General features: G+C 40.6%; 1 protein-coding gene across 4 annotated transcripts in view; it reads right to left on the reverse strand.

The window, feature by feature from the left end:
- Positions 1-26,789, reverse strand: part of FNDC3B (fibronectin type III domain containing 3B) — a 391,440-nt gene that overhangs the window by 141,020 nt on the left and 223,631 nt on the right. For all 4 annotated transcript variants that reach the window (XM_049867193.1, XM_049867190.1, XM_049867192.1 and 1 more), the window contains one exon: positions 25,116-25,403. In XM_049867193.1, coding sequence (XP_049723150.1) covers positions 25,116-25,403 — 288 coding nt within the window. The remainder of the gene's footprint in view (positions 1-25,115; positions 25,404-26,789) is intronic.

Consider the following 26,789-nt stretch of genomic DNA (forward strand, 5'->3'; position numbering starts at 1 on the left):
AAACGTTCAGTTATAATTGAAATACTACATTTATACTCCAAAACAGCTCGGTGAACGGTACCATTTACAAGCCACATTTCAAAGTTTACAGATGACAAGCCATGCTTACCTGGTCTCCATCTCCTAATAACTGAGGTGTACAACCCCTGTGCACCAGTGAGCTCAGCAGGCCTGGAGAACACCCATGAGCAAAAAGCAGTCATTTGGGTCATGGGATGAACTCAGTGAGAAATAAAAAGTCACAAAACAAAAACGTGAAAGAAAAATTGGAGAGCTAGCCTCTCAATCAAAAGTAAAGGGGAAAAAAGGAGTGTCAGATGAGAAGACTCAAAGGATGGCTCTCAGCAAGTATACTAAGTTGTCAATTTTCATCTAGGAAACTGACTTGAAAATAATTTTCTAGAGTTTATATAAGGCTAAATATTTCTTTTATAAAACACAAAAGTGTAAAATACTAAGTTGTGATACCCAAGTTACCCAAGTCTAAGTTATTCAAGAGATGAAAGACAGTATCAAATGACTATCCCTCCCTCCAGGCCTGGCTGACTCTTGTCATCCTTCAGGCCTCTGCTTGGATCAGTTCTTCCTGGAAGTGGACCCTGTCAGGTTAGGCCTGCAACGGTACAGTTTGTAGGGGCTCCTCTAACACCTATCCTCCATTCCACACTGAAGTATGTATCACTCTATGTGTTAACTTCTGCTCTACTCCTTCAAAAAAAAGATAAGCTTCCTGAGTACCAGAATCATGCCTCTGCCGTATGTCCCTCATCTCCCAGTGCCTAGCACAGGAACGTTTACTGAATGTCCGACTAAATAAACGGTCAGACAAATACTACTCACAAAGGCATGTACTGTGTTTTATTCTCCTGGCGTTTAGAAACCAGCACACAATAGATATTGTGGTAAAGAGAAGGGCAGTGGTGGTGGCAAGAGGAGAGACCTTGATAAATCACAATCGCATGTCTAATAAGGAGTCTTTGGGTGGTGCAAAGGGTTAAGCGCTCGACTACTAGCCAAAAGGTTGGCTGTTTGGACTTATCCAAAGGTACCTCAGAAGACAGGCCTGGTAATCTGCTTCCACAAGGTCACAGCCATGAAAAAACCCTACGGACCAGTTCTACTCTGCACACACTGGGTCAACGTGAGTTGGAATCAACTCGATGGCAACTAACACCACCACCACTAAATAACACATTATGATAAAATTGTCAAAAATCTGTAGATCTATATTTTTACATTGGAAACCAGAACGCACATTCTAAATAAATAAATAAGAATCCTGTATTTGGTGTAAATTAGAAATGTTTCTGCAGCTAAAGCTAACAGTGCGCGTGTGGGGCAAAGAACTCAGTAAAACCATCATGTTTGCTCTGATAATAAAAAGGCACCCAAGCACACTACTAATGAAGAAACGGAGAATTCTCAGATCTTACTCCAGAGAGTATCCTGGAGAAGAACGGAGTGTTTCACCTACTGGGGGTAACTTTTTAATCCACTACATACTAATCTTATTTCAGAAAGTTAAATGAGGAGGTACAAAGTTGTTTTTAGTGGCTAAAATGCCTAGGCTTTGTTTAGCCAAATTAGTGTTTTCCAGCTTTCCTATTCCACTATAGTTTTTTGTGTGTGCATGCATTGCGCATTTCTGAAGAACCATCTGAGATGACGCTATTATGCCTATTTAGCAATTAATTGCTCAGCCAAAAAGGGAAGTTTGGCCTGCAAAATTACTTCTAAATCTCCCTTTTTGCAATCTTAATACATGCTTCTAACTGCCCTGATTACCCTTTCTCCTTTCTGCCTTAAGAGTATCTGACCATCTGAGTGCCTTTCTTCCCATAATTACAGTTCTCCAGCTGGAATCCTGGTGGATGAAACTCAGCATTTTCCAATGAGGGATTTCATTTCTTGCACTGCTCCCTATCCCAGGCCCAAAAAGTTTTCCTTGGCTTTACTTTGGGACATGATGTAGGATTTGTCTTTATGGCTTATCACCTTGCAGTCAGACACTTTACAGAAAACAGCCATTTGCTCAAGCTTTAACTTCCATGGTATGTGAGCATCTATTTACCATCCAGCAAAATGGTAATTCACATTTCTTTGATCCTGCTGGCAATAAGCAATTTGACTCACCCAATTCCCAGCTGAAACTTTCCCAATAAACACCCAAACAACTCTCCAAAAGTTAAGTCAAACAAAAAGATAAGAGAAAGGAGCCACAGTGGTATGTACACAACAGCTCCATCTTATTCCTACAGTGCTAATGTTTCTTTTCACTTGTAAATTCATTATAAGGAATGAAAACACAGCTGAGTTTAAAGCTGAGTTTAGGTTTTTATAAAGGAAAAAGTGATTTTTTTTTTTTAGCATTGCGTCCATTTGAATACAATATTATTAAAATGTCTTGAATTACCCAGAGCAATTCAAAGAATTATAAATCATAGTAATATTTTTATTTAGCTATCCCACTGTAACGTATCATACAGTCGTAAATATATTTGATATTACTGGAACCATTTGCTAGATATAAAAAAAAAAAAAAATCAGACATTTTATCAATGTGTCTGAGGTTGCCTGACCTATGGATTTTGGATTTGCCAACCCCCACAATCCAGGCGCATTTAAATGGGTGCGGAAGAGCTGGATTCAAGTCCTGGCTCTGTAAGGTTTGAATGGGTACCTAAGGACTTTACATTTACAGACAGGGGACACTGCCCTGGCCACCCTACTTCTTCAGGCCAGAGATCACCCCCAGATAATTTTAAAGGGAGACCAAGGTGGAGATGGTCCAAGATGGTGACACAGTCAGATACCTTATAATGTCCCTCTTACAACAAAGACCTGAGAAAACAAGTGAAATGGATATAGATGACAACCTTGGAATCCTGCGCAGCAAAGGCAAGGCCAAAAAATTGGACAGAGTGCCAAGCGGAAGGAGAGACTGTACAAAACAGATCGCTGGCGCACTGTCAGCCGAACCTGCACAGTGCAGCTATACTGAGACAATGCAAGAAGAGCTTGCAGGAGCCTCTATTACCCGCTGCAGGAAAGCAGGAGCGACTCTGTCCCCATGGCCAGAACCAGGCAGAAGTGCTCCGTTCCCTGCGAAAGTTAAGCACGCTCAACCTCACCCACGGCGTCCCCCAAGGCCCTGTGCCCCTTTCCCACCACGCACGTGCGATTGTAGTTCGTCAGTACCAACCACCAAACTGCCGCCTGAGCCAGGGGCACACAGAAAACTGGCGCCCGCCCCTTCACTAAGCCACTTGCTCTGGGGACCCTTGAACCAGCAGTGCCCATCTCTCCAGCCAGCCACAGGTGCCAGGGGCCTGGGAAACCTCAGCACCCGCTTCTCCATCTAGCCACTCAGATTGGGAACTCATTGACAGACGGTGCCCCCTCTTCCACCCACCCACTTGCACTGAGAGCCTGAGGTCTGGTGGTGCCTCCTCTTCCACCCAACCACCCATGCTGGGGGTCTGTGGACCAGCAGCACCTGCTCTAAAGCCCAGCCACAGGGGTCAGAGCACAGGCACCAGCAGCGTCCACTTCTCTATCAGTGCAGAAAAGGCACTGATAAAGTCCAACACATATTCCTGATAAAAACTCTCAGCAACATAGTAGAAGAAAAGTTCCAACAGCCAACATTATTCTCAAGGGAGAGAGTCTGAAAGCATTCCCCTTGAGAACGGAAACAAAACAAGGATGCTCTTTACCGCCACTCTTATTCAACATTGTACTCGAAGTCCTAGCTAAAGCAATATGGCAAGAAAAGGAAATAAAGGGCATTCAGACTGGTAAGGAAGAAGTAAAACTGTCCTTATTCGCAGATATGATTCTATACATAGAAAATCCCAAAGATTCCACAAGAAAGCTACTGGAACTAATAGAAGGATTAAGCAAAGTAGCAGGATACAGGATAAACATGTAAGTACCACTGGATTCCTCTACACCAACAAAGAAAACTCCAAAAAGGAAATCATGAAAATGATACCATTTACAATAATCCCCTAAAAGATAAAATACTTAGGAATAAATCTAACCAGCAATGTAAAAGACCCATACAAAGAAAACTACAAAACACTACTGCAAGAAATCAAGAGACCTACATAAATGGAAAAACATACCGTGCTCATGGAGAGGAAGGCTGAACACTGTGAAAATGTCAATACTACCCACAGTGATCTATAGATATAACGCAATCCCAATCCAAATTCCAACAGCATTCTTTAATGACATAGAAAAGCTAATCACCAACTTTATACAGAAAGGAAAGTAGCTCCAGATAAGCAAAGCATTATTGAAGAAGAACAAAGTAGAAGACCTCACACGATCTGACCTCAAAACCTACTATACAACCACAGTAGTCAAAATGGCCTGGTACTGGTACAATGACAGACACAGAGACCAATGGAACAGAATGCAGAACCCAGATGTAAATCCATCTGTCTACGGGCAGCTGACCTTTGACAAAGGGCCAAAGTCCATTAAATGGAGAAAAACTCTATGTCTATCTGTAGAAAAATGAAACAGGACCCATACTTCACACCATACATAAAAGCTAACTCAAAATGGATCAAAGATCTAAATATAAAATCTAAAACAATAAAGATTATGGAAGAAAAAATAGGGAAAACACCAGGGGCCATAATCTATGACATAAATAGAATGCCAAACATAACTAAAAATGGACAAATAGCAGAAGATAAACTAGATAAATAGGACCTCCTGAAAATTAAACACTTATGCTCATCAAAAGACTTCTCCAAAAGAGAACCTACAGTGTGGGAAAAAAATTTTGGCTAAAACATATCCAACAATCTCTCAAATTTACAGAAAACTTCAACACCTCAACAATTAAAAAACAAGCAAATTTAAAAAATGGAGAAAGTATATGAACAGACACTTCATCAAACGAAAGGCTAACAAACACATGATGAAATGCTCACAATCATTAGCCATTAGAGAGATGCAAATCAAAACTACAATGAGATACCATCTCACACCAACATTACTGGTACTAATCCAAAAAACAGAAAATAACAAATGTTGACAAGGTTGTGGGGAGACTAGAGTTCTTATCCAATGCTGGTGCAAATGTAAAATGGTACAACCACTATGGAAAACGGTATGTCACTTCCTTAAAAAGCTAGAAATAGAAATACCATGCGATCCAGCAATCCCACGCGTAGGTATATACCCTAAAGAAATAACAGCCGTGACACTAATAGACATGCGCACCCCTATGATCACTGCAGCATTATTCACAGTAGCAAGAAGATGGAAACAACGTAAGTGCCCACCAACGGATGAATGTATAAACAAACCGTGGCACATACACACAATGGAATACTACACAATTATAAAGAATAACAATGAATTTGCAAAATATTTCACAACAGGGATAAATCTGGAGGACATTATACTGAGTGAAGTATGTCAATCACAAAAGGACAAATAGTGTAGAAAACCACTATTATAAAAAAGGAAAACAAGAAAAGGTTTACATGCTAAAAAAAAAAAAGTTCCTTGATGGTTACTAGGGATGGAAAGGGGAGAGAGGGAAAATTACCAATTACTAGATAGATGACCCATGTTAGTAGTGGTGAAGGGAAGGAAATGCAATGCACGATACGGGGGAAGTGAGCACAACATGACCAAGGCAGAGGAAGACACTTAGAGGAACACAAGAATAAAGGGCAACAATCGTATCAACAAACAATAATTTATGAAAGGATACACAGGTAGATAAGTACACTGCAGAGGTGTAGGAGGTGTAAGGGTGCACGCCCACCTGCACATGCAGGTTTGGTTGTGGATATTTCTACATATATAACTAGGTGCTGCATGTATATTAACATAGACAATAAAGCACACAAGAGGCACAGTCATGTAAACTTCTTAGATATAACCAGATACCTCGCAGGGTGGAGTTCCTAGGCTTGAAGGTGAAGGAACATAGACCTGGGGACATCTACATCAATTGGCACAACATAATTCATAAAGACAATATTCTGCATCCTACTTTGGTGAGTAGTGTCTGGGGTCTTAAAAACTTGCAAGCAGCCATCTAAGATACAGCTATTAGTCTCTTCCTATTTGGCGCAAAAGAGTGAAGAAAACCAAAGGCTAAAGGGAGCTATTAGTCCAAAGGACTAATAGACCATATGAAACACAGCCTACACGACCCTGAGTCCAGAAGAACTTGATGGTGCCTGGCTACCACTACTGACCCCTCTGACTGGGATGACAATAGAGGGTCTCCAACAGTGTGGGAGAAAATTGTAGAACAAAAAATCAAATTCGCAGAAAAAGACCAGTTTTCTGGTCTATCAGAGACTGAAGGAACCCCTGAGACTATGGCCCTAAGACACCCTTCTGAACTGGAACTAAAGCCATTCTTGAAGACAACCTATCAGTCAAACAACAGACCAAAACCAAAAACCAAACCCATTGCTGTCAAGTTGATTCTGACCCACAGTGATCCTACAGAACACAGTAGAACTGTCCAATAGGGTTTCCAAAGAATGGGTGGTGGATTCGAACTGCCAACCATTTGGTTAGCAGCCAAACGTTTAATCACTGTGCCACCAAGGCTCCAAAACAATGGACAGTCCCATAAAATAAACAATAACACCCGAGAGGAACCTGTTCCTCAGAACAATCAACTATATGAGATCAAAAGGACAACAGCTGCCCAAAAGCAAAGACAAGAACATGGGAAGGGGTAGAAAATCCGGATGAAAGAAAACAGGGAACCCAGGGTGGAAATAGGGAGAGTGCTTACACATTGTGGGGAATGCAACCAATGTTATGGAACTTTATACACAAAATATCTAATGGGATACTAATTTGCTCTGTAAAGCACAATAAAAAAATTAAATAAACATAACCAAAACGAAAAACTCATATTCCGACTCATAAAGGATGACCAAAAAGAAAAAGAATGTGTTTAAGATCACACGGGCCAAGCTCAGAGACTTGTATCCATCGTAGGTCTTCTGATTCCCATTTTGGCTCCATTTCTTCTCGGCGGTCCTCCAAAACTTTCTCGCAACCTATCATCTCCTGTGTACAAGGGGAACAAGGGCAGGGTGGGGAGAATGATTTTAAGATAAGCAAACCTATTCACTTGAAAGGGATTGCTAGACTACTTACTTGGCTCAGTACGAAATAAATGCACTGGAAGTTAAAATATATTCATGTTACTGCTTCCATAAGAGATCACATCCAACTGCAGAAGGTCAATTTAGAAGTCTAAAGAGAAGCTACTGAAATTCTACAGACTAGTGCCAATAAGTACGCAAAACAATATTCCCCACCATGTATGGAAACATAACATTCAGGATGTTCTGAGGCTAGAACGCTGAGTATTATGCGGTAATTGCTTCCCAGACACATATTAAGAGTATTTCTGCAGCTGACTGCAGCTTCAGAGAAGAAACCCACACTGGATCCAAAAGCACAGAGAGGACACTGGACCATTAACTGCAGCTGTTTGCTGGGTTGCACCACCTGAAATATCTGTGTTGTTTTCTTCCCAACCAGCTAGTACACAGTGTATCCAGACTACTCAACATATTTATGACTTCAGCTGTTTTTTTACATTTGCAGACACTCAGCATTAGCTTGTGAGAAAAACAGTCATCTTTCTGAAATCTTTCAGGGAGGATAACGATGTGCTAAACTGTATAAAAACCAAACCCCTTGCCTTCGAGTCAATTCCAACTCAGGGGTACTATGAGTTGCTAACTCTGTTCTTAAATAAAGTAACAACCACTGAAGTGTAAGTTTATGTCTTTGTATTAATAGAATGAAGTTCCTAATTTGACCGTCTTAACAGCTGCTGAACAGAAGTCTCTCAAACGCTTCCCTTGTGGAAGAAACACAAATCTACCAGAGAATGTGGCCCGGGCCTGTGTTTCGGAGGAGGCTCAGTGTTGCTTTCTAAATGTATAAGACTTCGTATTATTATAAGCCAGAAGAGACAGAGAAGAGGACTGGCGAGGTGGCATATTGGGAGAGGGAAGCCTGATTTGGGAGCACGGCAATTGGAAGGCTAGTCCTGTTAGACTGTATGACGCAGAAATTAGTAATACTAATAGACACACAGAAAAAGAGCTGAAGAAACTGACAATTCAAGTGTTTCTTTAAGGAGTAAGTAACTGAACTGCTGGTTGTAGTATCTGTGAACTAGTCTTCATCATTTAAATTTAAAAACCATTTCTACACTTTGAGTGAAATGGAAAAGTCTTCCCTTACTGTGCTTCTGATAAGTACAATATTAAATAGTTGATTTCTAAAGTGCAATTTTGAGTAAGGAACTATATGACCGGAATTCTAAATGATGGCCATCTGAGTGAACTATTAAATAGCTCATCACCTACAACAATTAAGCATCACATTTTATCCAGAGTTATATTCCAGCAGGATAGAATGAAATGAACTAGAGAAAAGGCAAATAGGTTTTGTACAAATTTAAGTTTCTAGCTACCTAAGATTGTGAAATTATAAGCATTCCATCTGCTCACCAGCTGTGGTCCCCTAATCCTCCTTAATAACTTCAGCTTGCACGACTTCATGAGAATCCAAGCGTCTTCCAAATTTCACTTTACATTAGTTGCCAGGATTGATTTTTAGACACCAGTCGCCAGTGAAAGCAGGATAAAGTTGATTTCACTGGCAGGTGTTAATTTTCAGAGCAGTAAAAAAAAGTGGGAGAAGAGGCTATGAGTGGGAAGAAAGAAATTTAGAGGAGATTCCAAGATCATCACACTGAAGTCTTCTGGGTACTATGCTCTTCAAGCAAAGCCCAAAAACTAAAGAATATTGGCCTGAAATGTAAAATAAAACATACCCTAAAACACATTAAAAAAAAAAAAAAAACCTAATATACAAGATCATATCCAATAATGTCTAGAACGAAGCAGTGACTCATTCTAGAAGTTAGTTCTTCTCCCCACTGCAACTTGATGCCTCTGCCCCCTGCAATTTTGGCCACCGGACAGAGATGGAGTCTCTGTGCTGTGAACTGTTCCTTATTGTCACAAAGCGGAGCTACTTTTTCCTTAAGGTATTTAAAGGAGTTTCTATTTAGGCTTCGTAACAGGTGGTCACCATAGCTTAACTCAGGAAAGTGAAGTTTTTTACTAAAGAGAACACCAAAATTTTATTTATAAGTTGCCAGCAGGGCTCATGGTTCTATGTTTTATTACTTTTAAACTCCAAAACACCTCTTCCTCACACCGTCATATTGTATAGAGTAAGGGAGGGATGATTCCTTTCTGACTCCTATTATTGGTGACAACCTGGTTTTCAGGCAAATATAGATTTATAATATCTCCTATATTTTTAGCCCAGATTGCTGGGGGAAAAAGTCAGAATTAGAGGTCTTTGCCTGAGTCCAGTGGCATCTGGAGCCAACTGACAATACCAACAAGGGACAGGATTTGCTTCCTATTCAAATGTGCTCTGCTAGAACAAGTATATACCCTAAGCTTTGTATCATAGAGGCTTCCCCTACTACAAGGTGATTATTAGGGAGCTCTCTGTACCAAGATGGCAGACAATGTCCACCCTAGTTTCAAAATGTCAGAGTACGAGGTGGTAGAAAATGCTTTCACATGCTGATGGTGTCTCCATCAATAATTCTCAAAGTATAATCTGTTGTTCTGTCTCTCCCTTGAATATGATTATTTCTAGCACAGATTTGAAGTTTACTTAAGAACTCCCTCATATGAGCATGGTGACCAGTTGAGGCAGCCCTGGCTGGTGGAGCCAAGGTCCCTTGTGCTGTCTGATAGGGCAAAAAGGCAAATGAAAAGCCAGGTTCCACAACTTTTCCCACCCATCAGGAAAGATGATTTTCATTTCATCTGTCAACAGAGTAAGAGTACATAAAACAATTCTGAGTTCAAAAGATGCTTAGTAACAGAAAAACTACTACACCATTTACTTACAGTTGCTTTTATAAAAGTGCTAAAGGAATCACAACTACTGAGAGCTGTTGTCTGGTAGACATCCACAAACCAGGGGAGAAATCAACCCGATAACGAAGAATTAAAATACTAATGACCATTTTTCTCTTGAATAACACCTGATTTTTTTAATAATAATTTTTATTGTGCTTTAAGTGAAAGTCTACAGATCAAGTCAGTCTGTCACATAGAAGCTTATATATACCTTACTCCATACTCCCACTTACTCTCCCCCTAATGAGTCAGGCCGCTCCCTCCTTTCAGTCTCTCCTTTCGTGACAATTTTGCCAGTTTCTAACCCTCTACACCTGATTTTTAACAGAGCTTTCAAGAAATGCTGGCATGTCATGGAGTTCTTTGGAACAGCATTCCACCAAAAGATAAATCTTCCTGAAAGACTAAATACTAATTTTTTTTTAATGTGCTTGGCAAAACTCTTAAATAGTTCTCAGGAACTCACTGAACCTAAAATATGGCAGTTTCTCCACCTCTCTTGGTTTTAAGGATCTTGTTGTTCCATGTAATAATCTGTGTCTTTTAAAATAAGGGGGGGGAGAGGTCAATGCAAGTTTATCATAATAATTAAGAGTAGCCATAGTAAGTCTATTTATGAATAAGATTTGTAAATTGTTGGGTAGATACTTGTTCATGTTGCTTCTATAGGGTATTTCTACTAAGCAAAGAAAGTAAGCCTTAAGCATTTATTAGAAATGCCATCAATATTCCTTTCCATTATATATAAAGGTAAAGTAAGAATGAATTTCCTTTTTTCTCTTTAGAAAGAGCTGCCTGCATTTTAAAATAACATCAGTTCATAAGAGGCTCTGCAAAATAATCATGGCATCTTCAATCAAAACAGGCTGTTTTTAACAAAGGCATACTCACCCAGCAGGTGAAGAAGTGGGCCCCTTATTGTTTTCTTAATTTTTAATGTAAAACCCAAAAAAGGAAAATTTTCAATTTGTAAGCATGTCAAAACTTGAAAACATAACTTCAACAACTACAAAGAACTACTCAAAAAACCAGATGGCTCAATACAGAGTAAAAAAAAAAAAAATTTTTTTTTTTTTTTTTTTACTTTTTTAATATAGAGTACTTGCTACTCTTTTCAACGTCTATTTAGGAATTCACTTTTAATTCCTTTATTAACTCAGTTAACACTGACAGTGGGTGCTTTAATCCAGCAAAGGAGGAAGATGGAAGCATCAGGAAAGTCCAAATAGAAAAAGAGTAGATTCACTCACATGGACATTTGTTCAAAGTAGATCGGCCACTGAAAGGGCTCATGGACCACAACAGGGCAAAACGGCTTTCCCCTCTCTACCCCACCACTCTGGGCAATGTTGGCCTAGTGGGTGGAGAGGAGTATATAAAAATGCTACCATAAAACCTCTCTCATTGTCTGCCTCTGTTTTTTTCCAAATTATCTTTATTCCAGAGTCCATCTAATCTTCCCTACCCACTGTGTTTTTCTTTCATTCTACTCGTTTTCCTATTTTTAATTACCACTTGCCTTCTATTTCCATGAGCCATTCTTCCTAGGCCCTGCTCACTCTCCCCTCTCTGTAATTTCCAGTCTTCCTGAATCACCACAATTCCCTTTAGTACTTAAGAGCAAATCACCCCCACCACTATCATCTGGTCTTTCCTGCCCTTCTCTGAGCACAACACTGACATGGAAAGCCCCATTCTTCTGATCCAGATGGAAAGAAGGAGTCACAAGCTTGGGGAAAAAGTAAAGGTGCGTTTTCCAAAATGCAAATTCAGCACAAGACGAAAAAAACAGGGCATTTTAATAGTCCACCACAGGGACATTTACACTCATTTAACGCTTCAGTTAAAGTCAAATTACAAGCACTGAACTGGTATCAGTATTGCTTCCCAGGGATAGTTCCCATTTCTCACGTGTGTTCTCTACTCAATCCTTAACAGAATTTCAAGGACTCATTAAAGCATCAAAACCTGAAAGGGAGTAATACAATCTGCTACACTGTGCATTTGGTGGAGCAAACTAAATTTTAGTTAAGGTTTAGTTAGGTAAGTTTCTGCTGATCACCCTAACCTATAATGAGCACATCTGTAATACTGTCTACGGTTATCATAACACAATACACTGATCCTACAACACCAGAAATTCAACACCCTGCTTCTTCACCCAGTGGTTATAAGTAGGGATCCTAAAGCATCATTCCATGGAAGGAGGTGCAGTGACAAAACCAACTCTGACATAACAGCTGGAAAGCTGCCAAAATCCCATCACAAATGCTGAGACTACTTCAGAGTATTAATAGACACATTATTAATAGAAACGGTAGCCAGCCTCTAGGATGCTCCCCCGTGGTCCTGGTTTTTCACATCTTTGTGTAGACCCCTTCCATAATATATCAGGGCAGGCTGTTGTGATCAAAAGAATTCTGTGGAAGTGATGGTGTATTACTTTCAAGGTATAAGGAAAAATTTTAAAAGAGTGAAATTTAGTGGATTTCCTGATTAGCTTATCCATCTGGGTTATATCTGCCTTTGTCTGCCTTTGACTAGGCTATTTTATATTTCTGTAGAGACAGATGTTAACTTGTAGAAAATGTTTGCTACCACAAATAGTTCTTCTTCATGGAAATGCAAATTAAGTCAAGTGGAATGCAACTCATTTATTACCCTATGGAGAGTGAGCAGTTTTGCCATTGCTGCATCTTTGTATATTCGTTTCAGCATTCCTTACCTGACTATAAATGTGTAGAACACTGAGTTCTCTTTGAACTCATTACAAGATCTTAATACTCCCCTCATTATTGAGTTTAATAAAATTTTTGACATGAGTTCATTTCATATCTGTATAAGAGTCATGATTTTATTCTTTTAGAAATTATACTTTAAGAGAAGCTAAGTCATAAAAGGCATGGCAGCTTCTGCCTTGGTCTGAGATAGTTCATTCTGGGTGATGTGAGCTGCCATGCCACGAGGATGCTCAAAGCAGACCTGTGGAGAGGGTCTATGGCCCCACATACAAAGGGACTAAAGCCTCCCTCCCACCAATTGCCACTGGCAACTAGCTGGCCATGTGGGTGTGCAACCTCGAAAGTGGATTCTCTAGCCCCAGTCAAGCCTTCAAATGACTGCAGTTCCCACTGTCATCTGTCACCTGACATCTGAAAAAACCTTGAGCCAGAACCACTCAGCCAAGCCACTCCCAAATTCATAACCCACAGAAGTCAAGATAACATATATGTTTTTGTTTTAAGCCACTATGTCTGGGGGATAATTTGTTACATAGCAATAGATACCTAACACGGAAAGGAGAAGTAGGAGGGTTTTCTCCTGTATCAGCATTACTTAAAATGGAGCCCTGCTCTGCCAGTCAGAATACCTATATGCAGAACTAAAACAGGGTATTGCCTAACTGCCCTACAGCAAGGAAGGTGGGTGTCGGCAGTATAAATATAGAGAAGCTGTTGTTCACCCAACTCATCCCTAGCTAATCTTTTTATTTTTTCAATACTTTTTTTTTTATGCCTAGCAAAGTAATTCAGAGCAATCAACGTGCTGAGCAGTTTCAATGATGGAATCAAGGTAGCCTGTAATACTTCACTCCTCAGCTTCACACAGAGAGAAGCCACTCCAGGGAGGAGAGATGAGGACAGGGGAACAAATTTTATTCTTGCCTAGAATTTATCAGGTTTTTTGTGAGTTGGCAACAGTCGGTGAGTCTTTCTGGGGGACTGTATACCCCTCTGCAGAGCCCTGGTGGCAGAGCAGTTAAGAGCTCAGGTGCTAACCAAAAGGTCAGCAGTTCGAATCCACCAGCTGCTCCTTGGAAACCCTATGGGGCAGTTCTACTCTGTCCTATAGGGTCGCTATGAGTCGGAATCAACTCGAGGGCACTGGGTTTATACCTCTCTGCATCCCCACATACCTGAAGGACTCAGCATTGAACGTTACTGAACACTGATTCCGACTGCAGAGTGCTGTCTCACTCCCTCAGCACCCTGCGGGGCACGCAGGCTGGGGGTTCTGCTAAATGGACCCACTAACAGGTAGTTCTCCTAAGTGGAAAATACTCTGTAACAGTTTTAAAGTACTTAGTAAGTGCCTGGAATTGTATTAAGAGCTCATGAAAACCCTCTGAAGAAAGTGCAATTAATTACCCCCATTTTATTTATACATGAGGATATTGAAGCTTTGAGAGATTAGTTAACTTGCCCAAGGGCACACAGCTCACAAGGGACAGTGCTGCTACCAAACTTAGATCTGCAAGGTCCAGAGCCTGTGTTCTATGTTAGTACATCATTTTACTTCTGAGTATGGCACGTTTGTGAGGATGACGTCTGACCCAGTTAAAATCAGAATTCAGCTTAGCTAAATGAGTGAATGTACGAAAAGTTTCAATTCAATAAAATTGAAGGTTACATGCATACCGGAAACAAACCGTATCATCGCTTATACCTGCTGTTTAAAGGGTTCTTTGGAATGACATGTATTTTACCAACATGGGTTCTGATGTCATCTAAATGGCTCTAAGATCATTTCCCAAGAAAAGCAAAAAGGCAGAGAAAATGATACAGGTTGAGAGTTAAGTACTACGTATGGTAGAAACTAATCAAAATTCTGCCCTCAAACTTCTGGTGAACATTCATTTCAAAAGAACACGCAAAGATTTTTTTCACGTGTTGTCTTTTTGTATGGAATTGAAAAATGTGAAAGCTTCAAGTATGACTTAATGGCTTAAGACTTCTTAAACTGACATGACAAAAATATCTCGTCTGCCTGATGAAAGAAGCATGCAGCTAACATCTTTAAAACATTCCAGATTGCAACAAAAATGCAGAGGGGAAAGGGGCAAAAGGCAAAAAACGATGTAACTTGATAAAGACAACTGCAGACTCTGCTCATTAGCAACAATTTCGGGGTCACCAGTTTCCCCCTTGCTGAGCCACAGAATTTGTCTTTGTACCAGTGAAGTCAACACTCTGTAACAGGAAAAAACAAAATTGGCATATTAGGGTCTTACAGAAAAACAATTATTCATAGTTTGATCTCTCCAGCTCTGAGTCCCAAAAGACAAAGCCCAGGTCAGAAAGCACACGCTAAAGAGCAGCACAACCCTTATGAAAACGGCCTCTGTCCCCAGGCCCGGCTGCTGGCTCTGGTTTCATTCTACATACAGGCAGTTGCCACCAGGCCTTGACGTCTGCTCAGACCTCAGCCAGAGAGATTCTGAGACTCTAAGACTCAAGGGATAGATCTGGCAGCCTATGTTTGAAAATGGAAGTGAGTGCATTAATGGCCCAGTTTCCTGCCACAAAGAATGTCTTCTGCATTCTGATCCAGGGGTCTACATTGTCCTTTGAAAAAATGAAAACTTATCTGGGCCTGTTTGGCCTATTTTCACTTTTCAGACTGTACTTGGCAGCCAGATGGGTGAATTCCATTGACCTGAGCTCACTTTTAATATTTTTCATGTTTTCTTGATATGTCTGCCATGCTCAGGATTCACACACAGCTGTAGACAGGTGAGAACCCACACGACTTATCATCAACTACAGGCTGGAGAAGTGAAGCAATATTGAAACTTTCAAAAGCAGTGAGGAAAGCACACATTCCAGGGGAAAAGAAGGACCCTGCCCCTCTACAACCCAGGATCCAAACCCTCTCCAGTTTTCCAAAACACCCTGTCTGAGCATGCTTAGGGGGGAACGCGCTCCTGAGACAGAAAGGGTAACAAGTGAGAGAAAAGACCAGCTGTTCCTGCAGTGCAAAAGCCCGCAAAATACACTACTTTAAACAGAAAAGCACCAGTGTTATCTTTCGCAGGGAGCCAAGACCAAAAGAAAATCTACCTTGACTCCCAACATTCCAGACCTTATTAAGATGAGTCATATCGCTGCAAACAAAGGCCACCTCTGTCAGTCTGCACAGGTGGATGTTGCCATCCCCTCCCAGGGCCCACAGCACCCAAAGGACAGACTCCAAGGACCCACAACTGTTCACAATCTCAGACCTCCAGAGCAAAATGTCACCCTGAACCTTAGTACAGTAATTCCAATCTACAGAATGAATAAACTTTCATGCAAATTCTGGGCAAAGAGATGTCTGGGTCAGATTTTGGTTTCTGAGCAGTGATAGTAAAATGTAAGAAAAGAAAAAAAATGCCAGGAAGGAGCAGATAAGAAGGTACCAGAACATAAAAACCTTGTAGTAAGGACTACTACTGGGTCAGGAGGCAATGTGTGATGTCTGAAACAGAAAAGCATCGAGAATAACGCCTATCACTGGCCTTCAGTGCTACCATGTGAAACTACAACTCTACGTGGTAGAATCTAATCCAAAGTTTAACTGAATCTTTGGACTATCAAAAATTCCAAAGGTCAAACGCCTAAAGTATGCTGTATCTTCATTTTCTTCTATATTTGGAATTCTTACCATTTTTCCCAATTTTTTTCTTACATGGCACGGTAAGTTCGAGAGGCCTTCATATAAGCTAATTCCCGCAAGTTAGCAACCTAAAAGGAGCTCTCTCCCACCATGATACAGGATCAGCATGAAACATGCTTCAACTGAAACATTTTTAAAAAGCACCGGTGGCACGGTGGTTATGCACTCGGCTCCTAACTGGAAGGTCAGAAGTTGGAATCCACCAGCCACTCACTGGGAGGAAGATATGGCAGTTTGCTTCCATAAAGATTACAGCCTTGGAAACTCTATGGGGCAGTTCTACTCTGTGCTATATATAGGGTTGCTATGAGTTGGAATTGACTCAACATCAATGGATAAATATTTTAACTGAGGACCCCCCCCACCCCAGTTTAAAATCTTTGTTAAAAATTGCTTAGAACTGAAAGGGCAAGTGGTTCTCAAATGTTAGCATGCCTCATCATCACCTGGAGAGCCTGATAAAACACAGACTGCCAAAATCCACCCCCACAGACTGCTATTCAGTAGGCCTGCAGCAGCTCCTAGGTGATGCTGATACTGCTGGTCTGAGACTCTGGAGTAGGCAGGTCCTAGGCTAAGGCCTGAGTCCTGGGAAAGCCTTGTGGATGGCGACCAGGGCCCACTTCCCCACTCGCACTAGAGCAGCTCCAATTCTATGGGCTTTCAGAGTGGGCATGTGGGTGGGAGAGCGGGGAGGAGAGAGAGGGGAGGGGGGAAGATGGGAAGGAGGGGGAGGGGGAAAGGCGGAGGGAGAGAGCATGAGAGAGAGATGATGGTAGGAACAGAGGGATTGTTGTTGTTGTATGCCACTGAGTCAATTCTGATTCATAGCGACCCTATAGGACAGAGTAGAACTGTCCCATAGGGTTTCCTAGGCTGTAATCTTTAAGGGAGCAGATTGCCAGGTCTTCTCTCCCACAGAGCTGCTGGTGGGTTCAAACTGTTGACTTTTCGATTAACTGTGTATTTAATTGCGGAGCCACATAAGATTATTTGAATAAAAAAAAGAAAAGATTTGCTCATTGATGCGATTTTGAAAATCACTAACCCTAACTCACCCTTTCATTTTACCAAAACGGAAACTGAGGTCTAGTGAAATGAGTTGCTCAAAGCACACAGTCCAAAACATAACAATTAAACTCTTATAATTCTTGGAAGAAGTACAGTCAGAGTGCTTCTTGGAAGCGAGGACCGCAAGACTTTGTCTCATGTACTTTGGACATGTCATCTGGAGGAACCATCATGCTTGGTAAGGTAGAGGATCAGCAAAAAAAGAGGAAGACCCTCAGTGAAATGGATTGACACAGTGGCTGCAACAATGAGCTCAAACACTGCAACGATTGTGAGGATGGTATAGGACCAGGCAGTGTTTCGTGCTGTTGTACACGGGGTCACTATGATTCAGAACTGACTTGAGTGCACCTAACAATGGGATTGCTTAGGGCTTTTCACGTTATTAGATGGTGGATACTCATCAAAGTTTTGTTTTGTTTTGTTTTCATTCTGGAGTCATATAACCCTTTCTAGAACAATACCAGCAGTTAACTTTACTCTCCCTTCTGAGGATATACAACCAAGAGGCTACAACTCTGACTGAAAATTGGGGAATTTCAGTTACAGACCTGGATCTTGACTCGCTGTGTCCCACTGTAACTTACTTAATATTATATGCTTTGGTTGTTGCTAAGGATAAAATGGAAGGAATAATGCTTCCTTTTTACTCAGCAAAGAGCAACAGAAGCTTCTTTAGTCCATGTGATGAAAAGCAATACGGCAATTTCAACTGGGTTTTGGCCACAGAGCAGGTGCAAGGCCCAGCTCTTGCACAACATTTTGCACACAAGGACAACTTTTCCATTCCTATCCTTGAACTAAAACTGTGGACTTGATGCCCAGGAACCAATCTAAAATGAAATGCTAGGAAAGAGGAGGAAATTATTGCAATATTTTCCCTATCTGTCATTATGCTGTCTTAGGGAAACAGGCAGGATTCACAAAGGAGGTGATATCTGAGCTGACTCTGAATGATCAAGTGGGAATTTCCCAGGCAGAAGAGCAGGCCTAGAGGAGAGACGGGGCATGTTCATGAAATGGGGTCAAACGTAGGGCGGCTGGTGGGGAAATGTGAATACTATGGGAGGCAAGCATGTGCCAGTTTAAGCAATTTAGACATTTTTACATAGACGATGGGGAACACCACCAGCCTGGGTAAAAGGAATCTTAACTTAGGCTTATAAGGAACATAACAGGAGAAGCCCAAGGACAGGGTCCAGGATAGAGGATGACCCCAGAAGACTATGCTCTAAAGTTGTTTCTCTTCCGGTGCTGCAGGTGTCCCATAATGAGGTGAGGATGTGTTTGAAATCTTCTGGTACCTATTCTACCAGAGAGGCCCTCAGGATACTGCACACCTCCCAGCAGCAGTCTCTGGGAGAGCCGGGATGCAACTTTCAGAGGCAGGAGTCCAGGAATGAAGGGTTTTGCTTTCAAAATATAAGGTGGGTTTAAAAAGAAGGAAACCACTTCTGGCTTACATGAGGAATCTGAGGAGCCATATAAGGAAGAGGAAAAGCCAACAGAAGGAAGGGCAGAGAGATACTTGTTTTGAGGAGGGAGTATCTTGGATAAGAGGTAATCCTCAGAAAACAGTAGCCCTGAGGATAAGAGAGACCATAAGAATATTGAAGCAGTAAGGATTACCACCACTATATATACAATGTGCTAAATCAATCTGGCCTTTGTCCTTAGTTCCTGAGTGATAATCTATAGAATTTTCTGAGTATTTGAGGTGCTTTTTGTCAGACAGGCCTAAAGATTATACTGGAAAATGTGTGTTAATGAGTGGTGGGCTGGCTAAGCCAAATGAGCCACTTCACTGCCTGATATCAGCTGACCCCAGGGCCAGAGGGAAACATGATCCAACCATGCATATGCAATGAAGCCAATAAAGGCTCTGGACATGGAAGCTGGCAGCATCCTGAAGGAGCAGTGAAGCAGGCAGCCTGAGTGCCCACCCTTCTAAGAGACACCTGCTCTGGCTTATCCTCCTACACCGAGCAGAATAAGCTGCACTTTCTTCTGAAACTGTCCTTGACAAGATAACCACAGAATGGGCCACTGATGGCCTCGACCCATCTCTGGGTGGAAATTTTATACCCTAATGAAAGAAAAATCAAACTTTTCCTCCATCCTGGGGAATCGAACCTTTGTCTAAAGAAAATGCATAGTCATTCTCAACAAGCCCTGAGAGCCTGCATGAAGATAAATCCGGAATATTCATGATGAATTTGCATTTCCTTGTCTGCTCTCTGTAAAAGCCCATCTCCTCAAGCTGCCTGTGAGTAGTCTTGGAGGCAGCAGCCCCGATTGCTCCTTTTCTTGTACAATGAAATAAAGGCATCTTTCTTATCTCCCACCTCGGCCTCTCGTTCATTGGCTGTAACAAGTCACACGGAGCAAAACCTGGGGTTTTCACCAGGCAACTGTGAGACAGCATCAAATTGGTGGCCAGCAGGTCAGAAGAAAGGGTGTCAAGTGGACTCCCAAGCGTGCAGCTGGTGTCCGCCTCTTTGGCCATCTGAAGGACGGTGTGCTTTCAACTTGTGAGAGCTGACCTAGCTCTGGGTGGTTAGGCTCACAGAGACAGAGTGCCATGTATGCGGCTAGTGTCAGAGATGATTGAAAAGTGGAATTTCATTAATCCTCACATTTAGGGATTGGAATTATGTCAATTTTTATCTGTAAAATACTACGTTATTATATTAAACATTCACATAAATACAATATTAACCTACCCGTTTTAGAGACACAGACACACAGATTCAGGGAATACTAAAAGCAAAGTAAACAAGTGACAAAGTCTGATTCTAAGCCAAGTAAGTCTGATACCAAAGCTCCAACTGTTACCTGCCTGTATCACACTGTTAGTTATAAAGTATTACAAGGAAAATAGAAATCCTACATTTCTCTTAGGGTCCCGTGGGGCTTTATCCCACATAAACTGTATGAAGAAATGAAAAGAGTGATCAGTCACAAAGCAGTACCCTTGAACAACGTAGCAATTTGCCCCAGGAAAAGGAAATGGTACAAGAGCAGCATGTGCTCAAACAGAAGACTTGTTCTAGAAAACAAAGCAATTAGGAATACAGGGTTTATTCCACAAATATTAACTGAGCACTCAACTATGTGCCAGGCATAGTACCAGGAGGTGGGAATGGTGAATAAAATTCCTGCCTCATACTGTGTACAATTTAGTGAACGATGCCCTCTGTAAATATCCTTAATTTTAGAGCAGTCATTCTCTAGCTTGGCTGACCATAATCTCCAATGGAGCTTTGAAAAAAATATGAAACGAAATCAGGCAAGAAAATTCTGACTTAGTAGATCTGTGAATCTGCATTTTTTAAAGTTTCACCAGTGTTTCCGAAGTACAGCCAACTGAGAAAACCAGGAGTCAAGAGAGTAATTAATTTCTCTCAATCTTGTAATATATTTGTTTAGGTTTATGTAAGTTGTCTGCTAATTTCACATATGCTTAGTTTTATCACAGGACCAGGAACAAATTAAGTTTTCCTTTTTTTCCACCCACATGGCTTTCTCAAGTGACAAAAAAGTAAGTAATTCAAGTAGATTCCCTCAGAAGTTAGGGAAATCTGCAGGAAAAATGTTGGGACTCCTAGAAATGTTGACTGTGAACCTAAACAGAATGTAGAAAAATACCACAAGGAAAAGCCTCATGGCTAAGTATTTATCCTATTCTTGTACAAACCACAAATGGATCCAAAACAGGTAACCGTACTAGCATTAACTCTAGTTTAATATTAATCAGATGGCATTGTAAACTAAGAATTATTTAAGAAGCTAACTTTCCAGGGACAGAAGTTGGCTACAGTAAATTTAAGCAAAAGATAACATTGGGAGATTAAAATACTCACACTTACAAGAAGGCAGAAGGTAGTCTTCTAGAATCACTTGAGTCAACAACCACATTCTGAGGCAGACAGGATTGAAATAGTAAGGGGAATATATAAACTCCATGAATAAGGAGTACTTTAACATTCACCTGCTTTACTTGATCATGTTTCCCTCTTTGTTTTGACAACCAGGAAGCGCAAAGCCAAATGTATGACCCACATCATGCAACTCTGCAGGAGTCTTTTTTGTACAACCTTATTCATGGCTTCATCTTATTTTTCCTCAGTTTCTTCACATATTCCTTTTTATCCGATACATAAAAGCCCCCTCAAATCTCTACTGGAATTCTCCATCCAATTCTTTGTTCGAAGGCTAAACCTTGTGAAAAGTTGCACTTGGTGTGATTTTGGGAGCCCTGCTGGTACACTGGGTAAGAGCTCAGTTGCTAACCAGCAGTCAGCAGTTTGACTTCACCAGCTGCTCCTTGGAAACCTTATGGGGCAGTTCTTCGCTGTCCAAAAGGTCCCTATGAGTCAGAATTGATGCAATGGCAATGGGTTTGGCTTTTTTTTTTTTTTTGGCTGGTGTGATTTTAAGGAGGCAATGAAAATGAGAAACGGAGCCACAGACCAAGTTTGAACTAAAGCTGAGATAAAAATGTTTTTCTTGCCCTTTTCATGAAGAAATGCACGTGCCCATAGCAAAAGTGATTTCACTGCTACCCAATACATTCCACACTTTCTACACAAGGACAAAGAGCTTAAGGTGCTCAAAATAATTATACTCTCTCTCCCTCTCATAAGGTAAAATGCCAAAATTCATGTAAATAAATGTATCTACACTAGCAAATATTTAAGAATAAATTTCAATAACAATCCACTTCCTCTCACAGCTAGAATATTAAAATAGAGAGTTGCTTACACACTAGGGCACATGCGATATGAACTGCATGTATGAGGGTGCTTACTTTTGCCATAATTAATCCATAGCTGCATTAATTATATGTCTTTTAACTCTCCATCTTGTTTTCCCTGCTTTATTATCATTTTGGCCCTTAAATTTGCTTATATTTATTTTATCTGACTCTATTTATTATATGTATCTATGTCATCTGCCTTAAATCCTTTTTGATGCAAGGCAAGGCAAAACAATCAAGCAAGCAATCAAAGTAGTTCATACCTCATGAGCACTCTGATAACTGCTATACATTCCTTTTGTCTTTTGACTAAAATCCTCCTGAGGAAAATCTATTGTTATTTGTATGCGTGTTCTTGTTCTCACATACGTCCATGGTAAAAATGGTGACACTGCTAGTGAACTAATTTTAAAGAAAGAAAATGACTAAAGATAATTTTATATGGCAGACACAGCACTATCTCTGAAGAACTGTTTTAAAGCTCCTGACCTTTGGATCTCTTTATATATATAAAATGATAATAATAAAATTCTAAGAGTAATGCATGATAACTGCACAAAATATGGAAAATACAGAAAAGCATAAAGACCAAATTATAAGAACTCATAATTCACCTACTCAGAGAAATTACATTTCATATTTCACTGTATCTTACTTTTCTTTTTCATGCTACAATTCATCCATATGCCAACATCTGCTTTTACCCAGTTTTCCTCTGCCCTGACAGGGGTCAGTCTTCCCTACACAATCAGACACACACCAGGGTCCTCCAGCAAGTCTTGCTTACAGCACCAATTGTGCAAAACAGTCCACGGAGACTAAGATCACCTACCTTTGATGCCAAATTGTGTAGTGGATAACAAATACCACTCCACATGCCAGCTGCATCCTACGGAAATCTTAGCTTCCCTCCCCTATTAAGTTCAGACCCCAGCTGCTCATGCAGTCCTATCTTATCCCCAGCCACCCAGAGCTGGCTGCGGTGGTTACCAGTTACAAGCTCAGGTGTCCACAGGACTCTTGCCCACACTTCAGACTAAAAACCAAAAATCCAAACTCATTGCCATCAAGTCAATTCCAACACACAGCAATCCTGTAAGGCAGTGTAGAACTGCCCCAAAGGATTTCCAAGGCTGTAATCTTTTTTTTAATCTTTAGAGAAGCAGACTGCCACATCTTTCTCTTGTAGAGTGGCTGGTGGGTTCGAATGGCAGTCTTTTCAGTCAGTAGCCGAGCACTTAACCACAGCACACAGCACCACCAGGGATCCTTCACTTCAACCTGGGGTTTTCCTCTACCACCTCAGGGTACCAGCCACAAGCCCAGGAATCCACAAGACTTCTTCCACTTCAAGCTGGCCAGTTCTCCCTGCTCTTTTGAGTCCAATAGTTTGCTGGAAGGACTCAGAGTTCACAGAAGACACTACACCTGCAATAAGATCTTTAACAAAAAAGGGTATAAATGAAGACACAGAGTGAGGTCTAAAAGGGGGTCACAGAGCGAAGCCTCCATGTCCCACAGAGGGTCGCGCTACCCTCTTGTGTGCATGGTCACCAACCAGGAAGCTCCTGGAGCTTCCATCTTCCAAAGCCCTTATCAGATTCATCACATGGCCATGGTAGATTATATTATGCCCAGGGGACTTGGTCAGCATCGAACCCCAGATGGTCCCTCTCGGACATTTCAGCCCCCACTCATTAGCCTTCAGGTGTTGGTCCAGTTCTTAGGAACCAAGACAGAAAGCCCAATGGCTTTCTGAAAGGTGATTCCATGCCCTGCAACAACCTCAGACTTTTTCATTCACAAACACATTCTCACAATAGCAGACCCTGTTTCCACCTGGATGAGGTCCAATAGGAAAGCAGAAAATTTAATGAGTGCCATAATCAGCTCTTACCCTGCCTTTCAGAGTTGTTCCTGTCTTTGTTTTCCACTTCATTTGTATCTGTAAACTCACTTAGCTTATCAAAATGTAACCTTCTTTACCTTCAATAAAGTCAGACTTTTCTATATGCCTACATAAAGTGCCTCTGGTTTTTCCTCCTGTGGCACCAAAATAGGTCATCTCTAAGTCTCACCCTAAAACTTCATTTAAAATACATATACTTCCCTCCCAAAAATCAATGGATCCTATACACAATTAATCTACAAAAGAACATGTCTTTCTGGGCTGATGCCAAAGGTGACAGTAAACATTCAGGATGCCAAAGGTGACATTAAACAATTACTGATGCCCGAAACTAAACAGAAATATATTTTTGTTACATAATAATACATTTCACTACCAAAACAAAAAAACCAAACCCAGTGCCATCGAGTCAATTCCGACTCATAGCGACCCTATAGGACAGAGTAGAACTGCCCCATAGAGTTTCCAAGGAGCACCTGGAGGATTTGAACTGCTGACCCTTTGGTTAGCAGTCGTAGCACTTAACCACTACGCCACCAGGGTTTCCAGATTTCACTACAGTATGGAAGTAATTACATCGGGATCTCTGAGATATCATTATTTTGAGACTTAAACTGGTCCCATGCTTCTTAGAAAGATTGTTTTACTTTGGATCTCTTCCACAACTGTCTATTTAGAGTGAAACAAAAGAAGTTGGCTAATGTGAAAACACTTTCACATGTTTGTTACTTATATTAAGCAGAAAGGTACAAAACACATGTAATAAAAATACATGTATATTTCTGCCATGAAATATTAATAACAAAAAAAAAAGAGACAAGGCAATATTCTTCCCACCCAGAGAAGGTCTACCCAATCACTCCTAGCAGAAAAAGTGACCACCATGAAGTAACGTTCTTAGGTAAAAGTTGTTTCCTTTATGTCCCTGTCTCAATAATTCACCCTTGGTGGTAAACATCTTGTGCATTACCTTGCAAGTCAGAATCATTCGACTTTGGACTGCTTCTTGCTCGCCGCTCTGTTTTCTTAATTCCTGGCCCACCACCGCTGCCGCCTCCCCCGCCTCCGCCGCTTCCACCACTGTGGCCTTTCCCATAGCCATTGTACACTGTTGTGCAGTTGGGTTTGTAGATAGAAGGAGGGCTATTGAGGCGGTTCTGGCGGTCGATCTGGCGGTCTTTCAGTTTTTTGTGCGGAGGTTTGCTGTACTGGTCTTCCCGGGTAATGTAGCTTGACATTCCATAGAGTGGTATAATTTCTAAAACGGATGATTATGACAAATGCGAGCTCAGTCTACAGTTCCGATAAAAAACTATCAAATGCTCAAATGACCTGAACTCTGGAGGAAGAAGTTTAAAGTTGTATTATATACAGTATAAAATGTATATTTTAAAAAGTGCTATATACATACATAAGTACACGTTCAAAATATTCCTATTCATTTGCAATCAATCAAGAAATAATCAATCATTAAAAACCATGTTGTTTTGAAATGTCCCCAAAATTATGGGGAATAGTGAAGAAGACAAGGTTTTTGCCCTTAAAGAGTTCTTATTGTAGTTGAATTTATAACCAAATTTGATTTTGCCTTTCAAAATGTACTTAGTACACAAAAATTTGATTTTGCCTTTCAAAATGTTTTTAGGACACAAAAAAAGTTAGAATAAAATAGCCCGTTTAAACGTGCATAGCATTTAAAATCAAGGAAGTATTTATCCCTATAGACAGAATAGTTTTTCTATTGGAAAGCATATAGCAATCAGAATATAAGGAATTATCTGTGGTATCCAGAAGCGCCACCATTTTAACAACACTCACTAAAATAATGAGAGGAGAAGTTCCCATTAAAACTAATCAATGCTTACAGAATTAGGGGACATGTTCAAGGAGGGCTTATAGGGGTAAAGATATGCCATTTCCACAACCCGGTGCCAAACACAGTAAGCTGTAGTCTCAGACTTCTCTTTTGGAGTCATCATGAGGCAAGACAAATTGACTAGTAGAGTGTCGCCTGGTTTACAATGTATATTTCTGAGTAGTTTAAAAGAAAACGAGGGTCTGAAAATTAATCTCATGATCCAGAGGCAAAAAGGGACTACCATTCTATTTTTAAATTTTAAATCAGTTTAAAATTATCCCTAAGCACCAACAAAAATGGTAATAAGTCATATAGAGGTGAGTCTTTAAATCTTTATAAAGAAAAACGTCTCCCCATACACGGGGACCATTAACTTAACATGCAAAACTTAACACTTCTGAAAAGGAGTATGATTAATCATTTTTCTGGGACAAAAGACCTAAATCACAACAGTCCCTGGCACACCAGGAACGCACAATCACTCTACATGATTTAACAACGATGCTTCAAGTGCTCAGTACTAAAGCTACACTTATTTTCTTTTCATTCACATTTGTTAAGGTAGACCTTTAAAAGCAATCAATTTGCTCCAGAGAACATGTAAAACAAATACAGTTCTATTCTGAGAAAATATACCCATGTAAACGATGTCAAAATACATAAGAAGGATGGTAAATATTACAGTGCATTATATTTGAGATTTAAAATATCCATGATGGATAGTAATATAATCATTAATCTTTTAAAACAGGTTTTTAACTCTTACGGTTTAAGACATTACATTTA

The sequence above is a fragment of the Elephas maximus genome, chromosome 23 (genome assembly GCF_024166365.1).
Source record: "Elephas maximus indicus isolate mEleMax1 chromosome 23, mEleMax1 primary haplotype, whole genome shotgun sequence".
NCBI lineage: Eukaryota > Metazoa > Chordata > Mammalia > Proboscidea > Elephantidae > Elephas > Elephas maximus.